The sequence below is a fragment of the Eulemur rufifrons genome, chromosome 30 (genome assembly GCF_041146395.1).
Source record: "Eulemur rufifrons isolate Redbay chromosome 30, OSU_ERuf_1, whole genome shotgun sequence".
Lineage (NCBI taxonomy): Eukaryota > Metazoa > Chordata > Mammalia > Primates > Lemuridae > Eulemur > Eulemur rufifrons.
Window position 1 is genome coordinate 18,644,559 of NC_091012.1, and position 19,142 is coordinate 18,663,700.

The window sequence follows — 19,142 nt, forward strand, 5'->3', positions numbered from 1 at the left end:
GACTATATTCTACACCTGGTGACAGGGAAACCACTGGAGTCTTGAGTATAGAAGTGACATGATCTGACATGTTTTAAAAGCATTACTCTAGCAGCTCAAGCAGAAGAGGAGCCAGAACAAAGATTCTGAGGCAGGGCCATTCCCAGCCTGGTCTAGGTCCAGCAAGAAGTCCAAGTATGGCCAAGCAAAGAAGTGAGGCATTAAGTAAGAGAAGTAACAGAAAGTACCAGGCTATGCAAGAACTTGTTAGCCACTCAAACAACTTAGAGTGGCTCACCTCAGAATGAGATGAGAAGCGACAGGAAGATTTTTGGGCAGAATGATGGCATGAACTGACTGAGATTTTAAAGGATTTCTCTGACTGTCATGCTGTAAAGGCTTTAGGAAGACAAGAGCAGAAGTAAGAAAGTGAACTGGGACATTATTATTGGTTGAACTGTGTCCTCCCAAAAGGTACACTGAAGTCTTAACCCCTGGCACCTGTGAATAAGACCTTTTATAGAAATAGGGTATCATAGATTGAATTATGTCTCTCTCACAAAATATATGTTGGAATCTGAACCCCTAGTACCTTAGAATGTAACCTTTCAAGGTAACCAGCTTGAAATGAGGTCATTAGGGTGGGCTCTAATCCAGTATGGCTGGTGTTCTTATAAAACGGGGAAATTTAGACATATGCCGGCACACATGTGAAGAAGAAGGTAGAGATCAGAGTGATACTTCTACACACCAAGAAATACCATAGACTGTCAGCAAATACCAGAAGGTAAGGGAAAGGGCTGGAACAGATTTTCCCTCACAGCCCTCAGAAGGAATCAACCCTGATTCTGGGATTGATCTCAGACTTCTGGCTTCCAGAACCATGAGACAATCAATTTCTGTTGCTTAAACCACCAAGTTTGTGGTACTTTTGTTATGACAGCCCTAGCAAATTAATACAGGTATTATTCCCATAGTCCTCGTAAGAGACAAAGGTGGCCTGGATCAGGGCAATAGCGACAGAGAAGTGAGAAGTGGTTGGCTTCTCAAAATATTTGGAAGAAAGAACCAATGAGGTTTACTGAAGGTCTGACTGAAATAAGAGAAGAGTAAAAGATGACTCAGAGGTTTTTATTCTGAGCAAGCAGGCAAAAGATTCTGCCATTTGCTGAGATGAGGAAGATTGTGGGAAGTGTCAGTCTATGGGAGAAATCAGGATTTAAGCGTTCAAATAAGAGATATAAAACAAAAGAAAGATGAAAAGAGGTGGAAAAGCTCAGCAAAGAAAATGAAGAGAAAGAGAAAAACAGCTATAAAAGACAGTAAAAGCAACAAAACAGAATAACTACAAGGGAAAACACAAAGTCATGGGGAAGAAACCAGAGGAAATAGCACAAAATGAAAACGACCAAATATTTAAAAATGGACAACATGATAGATACTGGCAATGGACAAAGGAGATCCAGCATATGCATATTTATTATTCCCAAAAACGATAATAAAAGAAATGGGACAAAAATCACATTCAAATACACAACAAAAATTACCTTTCCTGAAATAAAGTTACTCTTGAATTTATGAATTGAGACGTCATGCAATTTCTACAAAATCTGAATACAGAAAATCATTCAACATTGAGACATTCACGTGTAGTTTCTATGTTTCAAAGTATTTTAAAAAGCCGTAATGATAAACAATGATTTCTTTCTTTTACATACAGAACTAAGACTAAATAAGTGGTGGAATTATGGTTGTAGAATAAAATGTAAATGTTATACAAACTCTAAAAATATTACAATTAAGAAAAACCAGGAAGATGAACTAAGGGATAGAGAGATGAGTTTCCTTGGGCTAATCTGCCCCACTTTCATAGCACTAGAGCATCTCTCGGGGTGATTGTATAGGGCAACGGCAAGTGGAAACCCTCCCAGTGGGGAGAGCTGGGAGAAGTACACTTGGCTTGCTACTTTGTACGGGAACTTGCCTGAGGTAACAAGACCAATGGACAGCTGGCTGGATAGTCAGGGCACTGAGAGGAGCAAGATAGGAAAATCACAGATGAGGTCTATGAAATCATTTAAAAATTGAAATATATGGCTTAAAAACAATAAACTCTAACCTCAAGGTTTTTGTAATAATCCTTTCCCCCTTAAACTTAGAGGGATCTTTCTAGAATTATTAAATTCTTATGGGGAATAAACATTCATCTGAAGTTCAGTAGTACCTTCTATTTTACTTCTGCTTTTCCTGTTACATTTAAAAGAGGTAAAGCATTTAGCTGGAAGAGAAGTAGGGTTTGGTCAGTTTTATCTTGACTGGGAGAGACTTCAGCATATTTTTGCTGCTATCTTCATTACATTCCTAATTCTAGTCAGCTTCTAATATGAAGCACTTGAACTTTGCCCTTTTATTCCTTCCACAATCAAAGAGAGATGAACACTTTAAACACCTCAAGCAATACTTTGTTACTGAGGGAAAACACACTGGTTTACAAATATGTCAGCTGTGGCTCTACCATTTACTTACCCCCAACCACAGACACACTTTATCAGTAGGAGGAACTGAAGCTTTGCAGTACAGGTTATCTGCCAGTAAGAATCTGGTCTCCAGTGAGTTGGTGGATTCCTTAAAAAAAAAAAAATGACATCATCATAAAAAGGCCAGTTTGATATGAAGTTTATAAAGGAAAGATCACACAGTTGAACCTAAGACATTTAAAACAGCACCATCATGCAGACTAAGGGTAGCAGTAAAAGAAATGAACACTAAAGCCAGATGGCTGGGCATGGACTCTGGCTCAGCTACTTATTAGCTGTATAAATTTGGCACCTCACTTAACCTCTGTGTCTCAGGTTCCTCATCTGTCAAATGAGGATAGTAACAGTCCCTATACCTATGAAGGCAGTGGTAAGCACTGAGTTCTCTCTCTCTCTCTCTCACACGCGCGCACACACACACACACACACACACACACAAAACAGTGCCTGACACACAGAGAAAGTGCTATACAAAAATCAGCTACTACTATTATTTCACTGGTGCTTCATGCCCAACCATTTTCTAAAGTCTCTTACAAAGTTCAATACATATAATAATGTACTAGAAATGTAGTTATTCTACCAGTAAATTAATAAATCATATGCACACACAAAATCTTTTAAATACAATATGCTTATGTGATTTAATCTTTATAGCCTGCTTTTATTTAGTGAGTACTAGATTAAGACATAGAAGACTCTCAAATTTAGTTCTGCCAGTAACTAGCTATGTAGACACTGGTCAGGTGTAACCTCTCTATAACTGTTTCCTCAACTGTGAAATGAAAACCTGAAACAGATAATTTCTAAGATTCTTTCCACCTCTATAAACCTTGGATTTACTCATTACTCTTATAGAGAACAACAACAACGAAAAAGCCTTTAGATGCTACTACCTCAAAATAAGACATTTTCTTTTTGTAACTAAAATAATTTCAAATTGCATTTAACTTTTGCAAACACTAAATGAAAGTAAAGCTACCCAAGTGTGGGCCTTAGAATTAAACCTGACTTTTGGAGGAAGGCCACAAAGCCATGTTTATGACAGAAGCACACTGTCTGTAACATTAGTGTATGTACTCAAGGTGGTGGACTGGATTCTACAACATAGATCAAATACCGGTGATCCAAGAGTCAAAGAAGACGAGTCTCTGCCAAAGTATCCTGGTTTGTTCATATTTACAAACAAAAATGCACTTACTTTTTTCTTCTGCATATATTTTAGAATTTCCAAAGTCTGTTTAATTTCAGGAATCTGACCTTTTAGCCTGTGAATAAGAAAAAGGTTAACTTAATATTTTGCAGGCAATAATAAACATCAGGACACAGTCTTAGCAGCTTTGCATTTTTTATTAATATGTTCTTGAGGACTATTTACAGATATAAAATATTTAAGACATTTTATACCTAAGATTATTAAGATCAGTCTGGACAATGTAGAGAGAACATGTCTCTAAAAAAATGAAAATTAGCTGGGCCCAGTGGCATGTGCCTGTAGTTCCCAGCTACTTGGGAGCCTGAGGCAGGAGGATAACTTGAGCCCAGGAATTTAAGGCTGCAGTGTGCTATGATCACACCACTGTACTCTAGCCCAGGCAACAGTCAGAGCTGTCTCAAAAAAAAAAAAAAAAATTGAAGAGGACACCAAAAAAAATGGAAAGATATTCCATGTTCATGGGGACTGGAAGAATTAATATTGTTAAAATGTCCATACTACCCAAAGCAATCTACAGGTTCAATGCAATCCCCGCCAAAATACCAATGACATTCTTCACAGAAATAGAAAAAATAATCCTGAAATTTATATGGAACCACAAAAGATCCTGAACCAAAAAATAGCCAAAGTCACCCTGACCAAAAATAACAAAGCTGGAGGAATCACATTACCTGACTTCAAATTACACTACAGAGCTGTAGTAACCAAAACAGCATGGTACTGGCATAAAAACAGACACACAGACAAGTGGAACAGAATAGAGAACTCAGAAATAAATTCATGAATCTACAGCCAACTGATTTTTGACAAAGGTGCCAAGAACACACATTGGGTAAAAGACAGTTTCTTCAATAAATGATGTTGGGAAAACTGGATATCCACATACAAAAGAATGAAACTAGACCTCTACGTCTCAGCATACAGAAAGATCAACTTGAAATGGATGAAAGACTTAAATGTAAAACCCGAAACTAGGAAACTACTAGAACAAAACATTGGGGAAACACTTCAGGACATTGGTCTGGTCAGGGACTTCTTGAGTAATACTCCCAAAGCATAGGCAACCAAAGCAAAATCGGGCAAATGGGATCACACATAGCTTAAAAGCTTCTGCGCAGCAAAGGAAACAATAAACAAAGTGAAGAGACAACCCACAGAATGGGAGAAAATATTTTCAAACCACCCATCTGACAAGGGATTAATAAATAGTATATGTAAGGAGCTCCAAAAACTCAATAGGGAAAAATCAAATAATCTGATTCAAAATGAGCAAAGGATCTGAATAGACATTTCTCAAAAGGCGACATACAAATGGCCAGCGGGTATATGAAAAAATGTTCAACATCGTAGTCATCAGAGAAATGCAAGTCAAAACTACAATGAGATATCATCTCACCCCAAATTAAATGGCTTTTGTCAAAGACAGGCAATAACGAATGCTGGCAAGGATATGGAGAAAAGGGAACCCCCCGTACACTGTTGGTGCGAATGTAAATTAGCGCAAACACTATGGAGAACAGTATGGAGGTTCCTCAAAAAACTAAAAATAGAACTACCATATGACCCAGCAACCCCACTGCTGGGTATATAACTAAAGGAGGGGAATTCAGTGTATCAAAAAGATATCTAAAATGTAACCAAAATGTTTGTACCCTCATAATATCCTGAAATAAAAATAAAGAAAAAAGATATCTGCACTCCCATGTTTATTGCAACGCTATGCACAAAAGCCAAGATTTGGAATCAGCCTGTCCATCAATGGATGAATGCGCACTGTCTGGGGAATGGGCACACTTGGAGCTCTGACTCGGGGGGATAGGCGGTACATGGGCAACGTATGTAACCTGAACTTTTGTACCCCCATAATAAGCTGAAATAAAAAAAAAAAAGAAAAGAAATTGTGGCACAGATACACGGTGGAATATTATATACCCACAAAAAAGTATGAAATCCTGACATTTGCAACAACATCAACGGAACCCAAGAACATTATGTTAAGTGAAATAAGCCAAGCACAGAAAGACAAATCTAGCATGTTCTCATTCACATGTGGGAGCTAAATATTAAAAACAATTGATCTCATGAAGACAAGAGAGTAGAATCATGGTTACCAGAGGTTGGGAAGGATAGCAGGGAGTGGGGGATAAGTGGAGATGGTTAATGGGTACAAAAATAGAGTTAGAATGAAAAATATTTGATAGCACAACAAAGTGACCACAATCAACAAGTTAGGGTATACTTTAAAATAACTAAAAGAGTGGAATTAGAATGTTCCTAACATGAAGAAATGATAAATGCCTGAGGTGACGGATACCCCAATTACCCTGATTTGATTCACTCAAATTGTATTCCTGTATCAAAACACCCCATGTACCCTAAGGATATACAACTATTATGTACCCATAACAATTAACAATTAAAAATTTTAAAAGCAGCCAAAGAAAAAGGGGAAAAAACGGATAAAGATTTTATTTAGTAAAACATTTAAGATATTTTTGGATATAAGATAAAAGCATTTAAGATACAAATAAAATATAATTAATAAAATATTCGTAAAATATTTAAGTATAAATATTTAATAAAAATATTTATGGAATACCTATTCCATAAATACCATGCTCTGCTCTATTATATCAAACAGCCCACCATTATTTAGCATTTCTAGAGCAGATCTTACTCTACAGAGGTGGTTCAGTGGTTCTGCATGTGATTGGACTGTACTTCAAATAGATTAATTTTCAAACTAATTTTAAAAATAACACGCATTCAAATATTATATTCTAAATTCAAAACCCCTAAACCCCTATCCAGTGCTGAATGTAGCTGCTCCTGGTGAGTATACTCAGTCCACACACATGTGCATAATGGTTAGCTAAATGCCAGGCAAAGCACGGTGACATCTTCTCAGTGTGTGTACCTGTCACACTGTAAGAAATGTACACTATGACCTGAATGCCTAATACACTGCACCATGATGTAGTACAGTTTAGTGATTCTTTTAAGCTTTGGGTACTTTTTCCTTAACTCTTACATTAATAAATGCTATTTTCTTTTCAAGTTAGGTAACAAATGCTCTTAAAATTATAAATCAGTCACCGGTTTAAACACAGGAGATTAAGAACACAATGATGGGCATGATGAGTCTGATCGTACTCAATGGATAAGTTATATTATACCTACTAGCAAACTAGACTAGTAAATGATTCCCAAATGAAATCAACCTCATTGACAATAAAAATAATACGCTGGGAACACTCAAAATCACTTAAAGAGAGAAAACTATTATACATTTTTTGTCACTGGGGTTTAACTCTTCTTTATGGCAATTAGAAGCTGCTCCAGGCTTTAATGTGTTGTGCATGGAGAAATGTGTAAAATAGTTCTAGGGTCTCTGCAAAATCATAATGTAATTTGTAACAAAACAGACTGAGAATATAAAAACTAAGCTCTGGTTCCTTCAGGGTAAGTTTAACTAAACATTATCAGAGATTAGACTGGTAACAAAATTTAAATATGATAATGAAAATTAACTTACTACACCGTATAAAGGAAGTTACACTATGTGTGTTGGAGGCCAGCACAGCAAATTACACCCTGTGCTACTGACCTGGCAAAATACGTTAGATGAGTGTACTGCTTAAAAAAAAAAAAAATTGTGTCACTATTTAATAATGTAGTCCAGTGAATAATCCAGAAACACTTGGCATTAACTTTTTTACTTAATTTGAAGGCTAATGTTCTGTGAACACTTTACAATTCAATATGGATATTATAGATCACTCAAATTTGCTTAGTTTTGTATATGTTCATATAGGTACATGCCAGAAAGATGTATTCATTCGTAAAATATCTGATATACATACAACATAAGAAGTATGTTCAGATCAAGATTTTTTGTCATATAAATGATTTTTAAGATGCATTTTGAATATATAAATATTACATGTAATATATTATAAAGCACATTAATGAATCTATCAGATGTAGCACTAGCCAACTTAGAAACCAGATTGCCAAGGCCACTGAACATGCCCAAGCAAAACACCCCTCCCCACCCTGCTCCACTCCAAGAGACAGCAGCTTTCTTAAACTGTGTGTTTACAATCCCCTTTTTTTCATTTCCAAACAGTTTCACTATAATTGTGTGTACCCCTAAGCAAAATATTCTTTAGTGTTGCTGGTTTCTGAGCTTAATTCAAATGGTCTCATGCTATATGCATTTTTACAGGGTTGCTTTTTTAACTCAGTTAGGATTCTAAGATTTGTTCCTTCATTTTTACTGTTGTGTAATATTCCATTACAAATATACCACGACTTCTTTATCTATTTTCCTGTCAAAGGACATTTGGATTTGTTCTAAGCCTTTGTTATTTTAAGAAAAATGGAAATCTCTAGGTCCTGGGAGGGCCTAGGGCAGCGGAGGGGAGACAGCAGCTTAGAAGAGAAGTGGATCGATCTTCAAATGAAGAATACAGCTAAAGGAAAATGTTCTAGCTATGTTCCTTTTCTCCCTCTGAACTGCCCTGGCGAATCACATTATCTACCCCATCACTGCCACAGGGTAGAAATATGGCAGAATTGGCCAGTGGAAGTGAGAGGGCCAAGCTGGGAAGCTGAGAATGAAAAGTACTGGCTCCCAGCAGCCCTCTTCTCTCCACCCTCACGCCCTCCCATGACAACAATGAAGATAGCCCACGGCAGAGGAAAAGAAAGAATCCCCCATAGGTGGAATTACCTGGTTGGGGAGAATTATTTGTCTGATGGCTATGCCCTAGACTGTTAACACCAGCAGTATTCCTCCAACCTCTACCCTCCAGAAGTGACTTAAATTACCCCTGCTTCCACATATATTACTGGCCAAAGTAGCTGATATCCCTGAAGGAATCTGAGCTGACAGGGAAAAGAAATGATAACCTGATTATTATCATAAATAAAAAAAATAAAGACAATAAACTCAACCTCTAACACATGAAACAAAATTAACAAATTCCAAAAGATAAGATTATGAATTAGGTATTTTAAGATACTTCAAAGAGAAAAGAAAGGATACTGATAATATGAAGAAGAAACAACCAAAACTAAGAACCAACCAAAACTACTACTAGGTATAAAAAAAAAGTAATAGTTGAAATAAAGAACTCATGGATATCCATCTAACTGCCAAAAGACAAATCACAAAAGACAGAAGGAGAGAAGAAATAATAAAGATAAATGGAAGACAGAGTGTCAACATTCATAAACAGGAATCCCAGAAGAGAAAGAAAAAATTAACAGAAGGTAAAAAAAAGAAATAAAAAACAATAATCACAAATTTCCAAGTAAAGAAAGGCAAAAGATCTCAGATTCATATGCTAAAAAGCAGATTATCACACAGAGAATTATGAAATACTAAAAAACTTTTATACAGTTTAACAGGCAGCAATAAAAGATTCACAATATATATAAAGAAAAAGGTTAGCATTCAAACTACATAGAGCCATCTGCTGCAAAACAACTAGATCATGTAGAAAAAGTTTTGTTGGATAGCTAATATCACAGGGGTAAGGGAAATTCCAGAAGAATAAAAAGGGAAAAATTAGAAAAGGCCTTGAGTTGAACAGTGGGGACTAGCAAAAGGTAGGGGTGTCGCTGAGGGCAGGTGCCCATACCAGCGGCAGACCTGAGCCTGGGCATCTGACTCACAGCTCAGTGAGTGAAGTATAAGACAGATGAAGTGTAGGAACTTGAAACTTGGCTCAAGTGGTCTAAGGCTGGTATCTACTCACAGCTCCTGGCAAGAGTAAAATTCTCTACGGATACAGGCAAACTAGACAGGCATACATACTTACAAGAAGCTGACACACATCAACAAAGTAAGAAGATATCCACACATAGACGAATTATAGTGAAATAACAACAAAAGAGAGAATGATTTTCAAAATATCCAAAAAGAAAAGTTGGTTTATCTAAAAAGGCTAGATTTAAAAACAACGATATTTTGTTTACACAGAACACACTTAAATATAAATAATAAATAGGTTGAAAGTAAAGGAATTGAAAAAAGAAAATGTCAGACAAAAGAAAAGCTGGGATAGCTATAAGTATCCAACAAAACAGACTTTAAGACAATAAACCTTATTATATATAGGGTTAAATTCACCAAGAAGACATAATAATCCTCAAATTGTATGTGCCTAATAAAATGGAATAAACAGTTAAAAGAAAAAGAGCAGAAACTGTTTTGGGTAAGATAAAGTGGCTGGCAGCAGACCAGCATTTCTGCCTCTAGAACCACTCCAACAGCCAAAGAAAATACATGACTCCTCTGTTGGAAAGCAGCAGAGAGCTGCTGAGGTGATGGGAACTACAGGGCTAAGACTGCTGTGAGGAAAGAAACTCGAGAGGTGAATTCATTTCCTGCAGCCACTTTTTCCAAAATAGTATAGGAGGGGCTGTTTCTTTACAGAAGTATGCTAATCAATAAATGAAAAAGACATAAATGAATTAGAATATCATAATTTTGCAACTCAAAATTAATAGACTTAGGCATTGAGCATCATAAAAGAGACAACTAGATACTATTAATAATACCTGCCTCTTAATGGAAGAATACACAAACCTACAAAGCAGTGTTGCCAAAAAAAAAAAAAAAGAACCTGAATATGATCACGACTACAGATCTACCAATTTATATAGTAAATAGAGGACAAAGAAACATGTTTAAAAATCACACAACTTTGAAATTTAGCAACACACTTCTGAATAACCCATGGATTATAGATCTAAATGTGAAAGATAAAACAATATAGCTTTTAGAAGAAAACACAGGAGGATATCTTCATGAACTTGGGATCAGCAAAGATTTCTTAAATATAATATAAAAAGCACTAACCATTAAGGAAAAAGATTGTTGAATCAAACTACATTAAAATTAAACAGTGCTGAGTCAAATAGTATATCCACAGTATATTCATTAAAAAAAGAAACTGGAAGTCTACCATACATAATACATAAAAATAAATTTCTAATGGATTAAGAACTTGAATAGGAGAAACAAAATTTTTAAACTTTCAAAAGAAAACATATTTTATCTCTTTTAACATGAAATATAGGACCGGATTTTTTAAACGATATACAAAAAAAGCACTAAACTATAAAGGGAAATTTTGACTGAAAACATTTAAATTAAGAGCTAATCATTAAAAGAAATCATAAATAAAAAGATTACAAAAGAAACATTTCTGACACATATAAACCTAAAAGAATTTGTATCCAAAATATAAAGAACTCCTACAAATAAAAAAGACAACCAACCCACTACTAAAATGGGTAAAACTCCTGAAGAAAGTTTTCCTTATTTATTGTGTCCAATTCTACCATTTTTTAAAAACACTGGACCAACATTATTCCCATCAAAAACGACTTCCACTTTACTAAGTCCAAGTCCATTCTCAATCCTAATCTTTCTTAGGCCATCAGCAGCATCTGACACAGGTGATTATTCCCTCCTCCGTGACAGCTTTTCTTGGTTCAGCTTCCAGAGCCCCATCTCCTGGTTTTCCTCTGACCTCACTAGCACCTTCTTTCCAATCTTTTTTGCTGGTTACCCCTCTCCTCCCTAACTTCTTACTGTTGCAGTGCCTAGACTTTTGAACATCTTTTCTTTACCTACATGCACTCCCTTGATGATTGAGTTCATCTAGTCCCCTGGCTTTAAACACAATCTCTATGCTGATGATTCCCAAATTTTTATCTCTAGCCCAGACCTTTCCCAAACTTCAGACTCATATATTTGATTGCCAACTTAACATCTCCACTTGGATGTTCAATAGGCACCTCAAATATGCCCAGAACTGAACTCCTGATTTTCCCCTAAAATCTGCTCCACCACACAGTCTTTCCCATCTTCAGATAACGGCAACTCTCCCCTTCCAGTTACTCAGACCTAGGAGGCATCCTCCATGCCTCCCTTTCACATCTCACCTCTAATCTACCAGGAGATCATGCTGATTCCAACTTCAAAATATATTCAGAATCTGACTTCCTCACCACCCCCACTGCTACCACTGTGATCCAAGCCACCAATAATCTTATCTAGATTAGTAAAAGGGTATCCTAACTAACCTCCTTGCTTCTGTCCTTCTTGAGAATATTATAAACCGGCAACGAGAGTGATTCCTACAGTAACAGGGAAAAGTCATATCATGCCAATCCTCTTCTCAAAATACTCAGTGGTGTCTTACCTCCTGACACTCCATCCTTCTTAATCTGCTTTGTTTCCCATCTGCATAGCACGTATCACCTTCTAACCTATTATATAATTTACTTATCTCACTAGAATGTCAGCTCCATGAGAACGCAAATTTGTATCTGTTTTGTTTCCAGATGTATCCTAAGTGCCTAGGATGACGCCTGGCACATATCAGATACATAATAAACACTGATTGCAAAGGCTACAAGTATACAGTGTAATTTTTCCCCCCTATATTCAGTCCTAGAGCATATGTAAAGCTGGAGTGAGTATCCTACTATGCCACAGTACTAGAGTTATTATAGCAATATAACTTTGATACACAAATTTCCCTTTCTCTCCCAGGACTTGGTCCCAAGGCCCATTTTCTTCTCTACCTATAACCTCCCTATAGGTGATCTCAAATCCAATGGCTTTACTCTTCTTTCTAAAATAAAAATCAACTTTTATTATCAATACATACACATACATTGTATAAAAATTAAAAATGCAAATACGCAAACATAAGAAAAACGTTATATTCTCACCACCCAGAGATTACTACTGTTAATACACCTTTAGTATAGACTTTTCTAGGTATTTCGTGCATACGTACATTTTTTTCCAAAATGAGAGCAAACAGTTCATGGTGTTTTCTATTTCACTTCTGTCTGTTAACTCTATAAATCTGTCCATGTCAATGACTTTTCATCTCATCTAATTACTTAGCCCATATTCAAATTTTCTCAATTGTTACCAAAATAAAAAATGAGAAAATGTATCTAAAAACAAACTTTTGTATCTTTGCATAAGTAGTGCCTTATGCTCAGACTACCCTTTCTCGCTTTAGTCTGGCTTCAAACTCATAATCAACCTTTGAAATTCTACACAGCCATCTGTTTCTCTTGGAAGCTTCCCCTGCACCTCCCTACCCAACTCCAGATCATGCCTTAACCTGTGCTAACTCATTACTTTGTACCAAAGCACCTCTACTGCTCTACTTTGTGTGCTTATTTTATTTACATACCTATCATCCCTCCCAGACCACATTCTTATTGAAAGCAGATACTGGACCTTATTTCATACAAAACAGTATCTAGCACCTAGTTGGCATCCCATAAATATTTAACTGACAGAAGAATGCTTGCACATGCACAAAGCAGATATCCATAAATATTTATTACAGGCTGGGTACAGTGGCTCACACCTATAATCTCAGCACTTTGGGAGACAGAGGCAGGAGGACTGCTTGAGGCTAGGAGTTTGAGACCAGCCTGGGTAACACAGTGAGACCTCATCTCTACAAAAAATTTAAAAATTTGGCCAGGCATGGTGGCTGACGCCTATAATCCTAGCACTCAGGGAGGCTGAGCCGGGAGGATTGCTTGAGGTCAGGAGTTCAAGACCAGTCTGAGCAAGAGCAAGACTCTGTCTCTATTGAAAATAGAAAAAAATCATAAAAAATTGGCCAGGCATGGTGGTGCACACCTGCAGTCCTGGCTATTTGGGAGAGTGAGGCAAGAGGATCACTAGAGCCCAGGAGTTTGAGGCTGCAGTGAGCTATGATCATGCCATTGCACTTTAGCCTGGGTGACAGAGTGAGATCCTGTCTCTAAAAAATAAAAATCAATAAAAAATAAGATTAAATTATTATAGTGAATTGATGTTATAAGCTATATAAAATAATATAGGGAAATTGAGAGCAAGGATATCTTTGTCCTATGCCTCTTAGTTATAAAACCTTGGGAAAGTCATAATCTCTCTGTGTCTCTCTTCTCAATGGCAAAATTAGAAGGATAAACCTAGACATTCCAGATGTTATGATCCCAGATGCTTGGGAATAAGGTCTTCAATATTCATTCTATTATGTTTTCAAAGCCATCTTTAGACTGACAATATCAAGTATTGACAAGGATGTGGAACAACTGGAACTTTGTATATTGCTAGTGGGCGTGTAACATGGTTCAGTCACCTTGGAGGATTTTTGGCAGTTTCTCATAAAATTAAACATACATGTACCATACAACTCAGCAGTTCCATGCCTAGATATTTATCCAGGAGAAATGAAAATGTATGTCCACACAAAGACTTAAAGCCAAAAAAGGGAAACAACCCAAATATCTATCAAAAGACAAATAGATAAAAACTGTGGTACATCCACACATAACAAAACACAACTCAGCACTAAAAAGGAACTAATTTACTGATATACATAACACCATGGATGACTCTCAAAGCACACTAAGTGTAAGAAACCACACAGAACAGTAGTTACTATATGCTTCCATTTATATGGAGTTCAAGAACAGACAAAAATAATTTACAGTGAAAAAATAATCAGAACAGTGGTTGTGCGGGGGGGGGGGGGGTGGCGGGGGGGGGGTTGGAAAGGAACATGAAGGAACTTCCCAGAGTGATGGAAACATTCTATGTATTGATCTGGGCAATGCTTACAGAATTGGATATATTTGTCAAAATACATCAGAATGAACATTTGACATCTGTTCATTTCATTGTATGTAAATTATATTTCCATTTTTTTAAAAGTTCAAGCCATGTAAGATTTTAAAAACTTAGGGAACTTTACACTTACCTCCTTTTCTTTTGAGCAAGGTTGAGTTCCATAAACTTATACTTCTGGTACTGTTCATCCAGCTTCTTTAGTACTATATCTGCAGTCTCATTCCCAGGCTGTTTCATGAAAGAATCCACATCTTCCTTTAATACCAAAAATAATACATTAGAAATTTTAGAGTTCATGCCACTAATCTTATTTTGATTGCTTTTTTTAAAAATATTAAAGAAAAATGCTGTTTCTTTTTCTCCAAAGGCTTGTTTTTAACTAAAAGTAGAGGTTAAGTATTCCTTATCCAAAATGCTTTAGACCAGAAGTGTTTTAGATTTCAGATTTTTTGGATTTTGTAATATTTGCATTATACCAGTTGAGCATCCCTAATGTGAAAATCCGAAATCCGAAACACTCCAATGAGCATTTCCTTTGAGCATCACATCAGCACTCAAAAAGCTTAAGATTTTGGAGCATTTCAGATTTTTAGATTTGCAATGATCAACCTGTAGTTATAAAAAGTCAGAGACGATTTCTGACCATGCATGTATATTATATAGCTAATTTATTCATCTTTTACTTTCCTCTTTAATTTTTATTTATAAATAGGGAAAGAATGACCTTGCCTGCTTTATGTATTTAATATGCAGCTCTATGAAAATTACCAACAATCATACACATTGCCTATTCACATACCCTAGTCATAAAATTATTCTACAGGTTGTGTCAAAATTATCAATTTTATTACTTATTTATATGTGTGCCTATGTGTGTGTATATATATGTGTGTGTGTGTATACACACACACACACATATTTTAGAGACAGGGTCTCGCTCTGTCACCCAGGCTAGAGTGCAATGGCACAATTGTAGCTCACTGCAGCCTCGAACTCCTGGGCTCAAATGATCCTCCTGCCTCAGCCTCCCAAAGTGCTGGGATTCCAGGCATGAGCCACCACGCCTGGCCTTATTACTTATTTTTAATTAAACAAGTTCTGCCATAGAAATCATGCTAAACATGGTGATTAGGTTCCCAAGGCAAGCCACAAATGCTTGTTTTGGTATCAAGTGGTTGAAATAAAATAATCTAAAAGGCAAACAGAAATGCAGTAAAACTGACATTAAAATTTTTTACGTATATACCACATGTTGGTCCTTGAAGAAAAGCTAGTTAATTATTCATTAGCTAAGGATCAGGAACTAGATGAAAATATATGGAAACCTAAAGGAGATTCTCCAAGAGACTTCTAATAGTTTACAGACCCTTAGTTCTTCCTTCTAAGTACCTCCAGTTATCTTATTGCTTCTGGGATCTCCACATCATTATTCTTATTCATGTTTATTAGCTATCATAAAATATTTTAGCTGAAACAAGGCAGGAAGGAAAAGGAAAACAAATACAGCAAAGGAGTGAACTAAGAAGCCATCAAGCTAGAGACACAGTAAATGAAATTGTAAAGGTGAGGCTGAGAGTCAATGGCTGAGTTCTGTGTATAAAATGGTGATACCATCGTCCTAGAAGGGTCACTTCAGGAAACAGGAAGAAGGCAAAGTTTCTGGTACATGTTATTAGGAGTTAGATTCTAGCAAGGAGAATTAACTACAGCAGCATAAGATGTGATTAAGAACAGGAGGTGGTTGGTTTGAATCCTGGCCTCACCACTTACTACATATTTAACCTCTCTTTGACCTTAGGGAAGTTATTTAACCTCTCTTTGCTTCAATTTCCTCATCTGTACAATGAAATAAAGATACCTTTTCCTCACTGGGGATAAATGAGTTAGCATGTGTAAAATACTTAGAAGAGTACGTGACACTTAGTAAGTGCTCAACAAGTATTAGCTATAACAGAATGTGCTGTAGGGACACAAAGTGCAGGTAGGTAATATCTATACTAGATGTTGAAAGATGAAGAGGTCATCAAATGGACAAGGATGAAAGGGACAACTCAGGCAGAGAAATAAAACAAATTAGTGCATCAGTGGGGTTGGGGAAAGGGCCAAGTCTGACTTCTAACCACTATGGCACACCGCCTATCATCACAGAAACCTATTCAACATTAACAACATTTGCAATACTGAAAGCATGTTCTCTGTTTCCCATAACAACTCTCTATTGTCATCCCTATTTCAGTTAAAGAAACTGAGGCTCAAAGTGGTAAACTAATATGCTCAAGATGAAGCAGCAGTTGGGAAGCAGAGGCAGGATGCAAAGCCTGGTTTATGCAGAAGACAATGTTCTTTCTACAATACCGTGTCACTCTCATTAGTTTGGAAACAAAAATAACTATGTAAAATTTGGGCTGCTTATCATATCATGTTGGTACAAATTTTAAGGTCTGGAAAAAATAACCCATAAAATTGTAGGGAAAAATATATTTTAAGATAAGACTTTATAAGGCCCTCAAATAAATTTTATCCTCCTGAAGATTTCCAAAACCATCTCTAGCTGAGCACTATGAATGTAGTATTCAAGGTACTATGGAAAGTTAATTAGACATGAGCTTGCACTATGTGTTAGGCACTGTGCTAGGACCAGGAGAAGTGGCACTAAGCAAGAGAACTACCTCACTATCCTCCCAGTATCAGAGTATGCAGGGTAAACAGAGGCACTGGAGCTCCACAGACTGCCCAAGTTCAAATCCTAGATACCTCACTCACATCCTGTGCCACGTGGGGCAAGTTACTCAAGGGCTCTGTGCCTCAGTTTCATCATCTACAAAATGAAGATAATAGTAACTACTACCTAAAGTTCTGTAAAATCATTAAGAAAGTGCCTAACACTCAACAAATTTTATTTCTTATTATTATTAGTTAATAGATAAATGTAAACAAATAAATGACACAGCTCAGGAAAAAAACACAAAATAAAACAATCACAAAGTTAAATCAGCAAATGCAAGTATACAATATAAAGTTTGGTCTAAATATAAGAAATGGGTCTTTTAAAGGATGTAAGACATGGTTATTAAAAAGGCAGAGGTAAGGCAAGGTACAAACCAAAAGAAAATTTCATTAAGATTTTACAGTAGCTCAGTACAACTAAACGGGGAGACAAATGATGCTGGCCTGGAAGGCCAGTCAGAGGTTTTTCTCTCATTATTCAAATAGTTTTCAAATACTATTTCTAGAAAAGCTTGATGGAAGAATAGGGTTAATAGCTTCTACGTGCTTCTCTTTGTTTAGACTTGGGTTGGTCTCTCTGTTTTGTAACACCTCCAAATTGCATCCCCTGCCTCCTCTCTCAACTCCACCCAATTCATTCTCCACTAAGTTGTTAGAATGATGTACCTAAAACCAGATATGATTACATCGTGGTTTTACTTAGACACTTTCTAATGGCAGCCCACTGCCTACTGAATAAAGTAGGAATACTGTATGTATTCCTTAGCAATACATAAAAGGACTTCACCCTCTCACCCTACTTTCCCATCCGTCTCTTCTTCCATCGCCCCCGAGGCAACAGACCTCTGCATTCCTTCAACAGACCAAGTGTCATTCCCTATTTTCATACCGTAGTACTAGCTGTTCTGCCTACTCATTGTAGTCTACGGGTCCATCTATCTGTCCCTCAGGATCTAGGCTGAGTCCTCACCACCTCGCCTTTCCCAGGCAGCAAGGGATGAAATCCCGAGGCAACAGGGGGGTCCTTCAGGCCACCCCGCCCCTCAGCCCCTCGCCCCAGCCCTGCTCCCCAGTCCTCCCACCCCGCGTCCCCATCTCTTCTAGGGCCCTCTTGGACCGCGTTTCTTCCAGGAGGGCCCCAGCAAAGCTCAGTCCGTCCAGGTGCGGGGAGGGAGAGCAGGCCGAGCGTCCCCTCCCTGAACCTTTAGCTCAGCTTCTTTCCTCAACAGCCCAGGCCTGGGTGAGGGCCGGGAAGGAAAAGGAGCAGTCCCGCAGCCTCGGGCCAAAATGCTCGGGAACAGCTTGCCTCTTACCACAAACACAGCCTCAGGGATCCCGAGGTGGAGCCGCCGCCCATTCCCTGCAGCTACTTCTGTGCCACAACCGTCCTTAGCCGCAGCCATCTTGGGGAAGCGAGCGCGCGACTAACTGCCTTCGGGGCCGCGAGCCATCGGGGTCCGTGATTCGCCCGTTCGCACCTGCAGGCCCGCCCCTCCATGCATATTCATTGGTGCGCAGAGAGGAGCCTCCTCTTCTCTTTTGGCCGAGTAAACCAACCCCTAAGTGCTGATTGGCTATTAGCAGGTGAGTGACAAGCGTGGAAAGGCCGCGGAGGAGAGGCTGGAACTGCAGGACCAATACGGACTCCTGGGAAAAGGGGTTTTGTGAGTGGGGAGGGCTAAAGCCCTGGGAATGGGGACCAAACTGGACCCCACTGCGCCCCCAGAACAGGCAGCATCCTCCAGAATGGCCTCTAGAGCTACCCGGTCTCCTCTCGAACACTAGGGAACCTGGAACCTAGACGCCACCACGAGGGTTCAGCCTCTTTGCCTTTCTTGTCCCACCACCCCGGAGAGCTTCCTGCCCCTTGAATGGGGACTTAACTTTGTGTCTGTTTTGGAGAGGAGCCACTGGCTTGATTATAAAATAAATATCCCATCCATAGCACCGACCTTCCCCGAAAGCCACTTTTGATTAGAATCTTGTCTCCCCAGCTCAAACGTTTTCAGAA

General features: G+C 37.8%; 1 protein-coding gene across 4 annotated transcripts in view; it reads right to left on the reverse strand.

Moving 5' to 3' along the window:
* VBP1 (VHL binding protein 1) overlaps positions 1–19,142 on the reverse strand; it is a 39,162-nt gene that overhangs the window by 11,896 nt on the left and 8,124 nt on the right. Inside the window, exons 1-4 of one of the 4 annotated variants that reach the window (XM_069463405.1) lie at positions 18,445–18,730; positions 14,535–14,659; positions 3,718–3,784; positions 2,506–2,604 (exon numbers count right to left, since the gene is read on the reverse strand). In XM_069463405.1, coding sequence (XP_069319506.1) covers positions 2,506–2,604; positions 3,718–3,784; positions 14,535–14,659; positions 18,445–18,534 — 381 coding nt within the window. In that variant the 5' untranslated portion in view covers positions 18,535–18,730. Of the gene's footprint in view, positions 1–2,505; positions 2,605–3,717; positions 3,785–14,534; positions 14,660–18,444; positions 18,731–19,142 lie in introns of those variants that run through there. The other 3 variants (XM_069463408.1, XM_069463407.1, XM_069463406.1) reach the window with 3 other exon arrangements.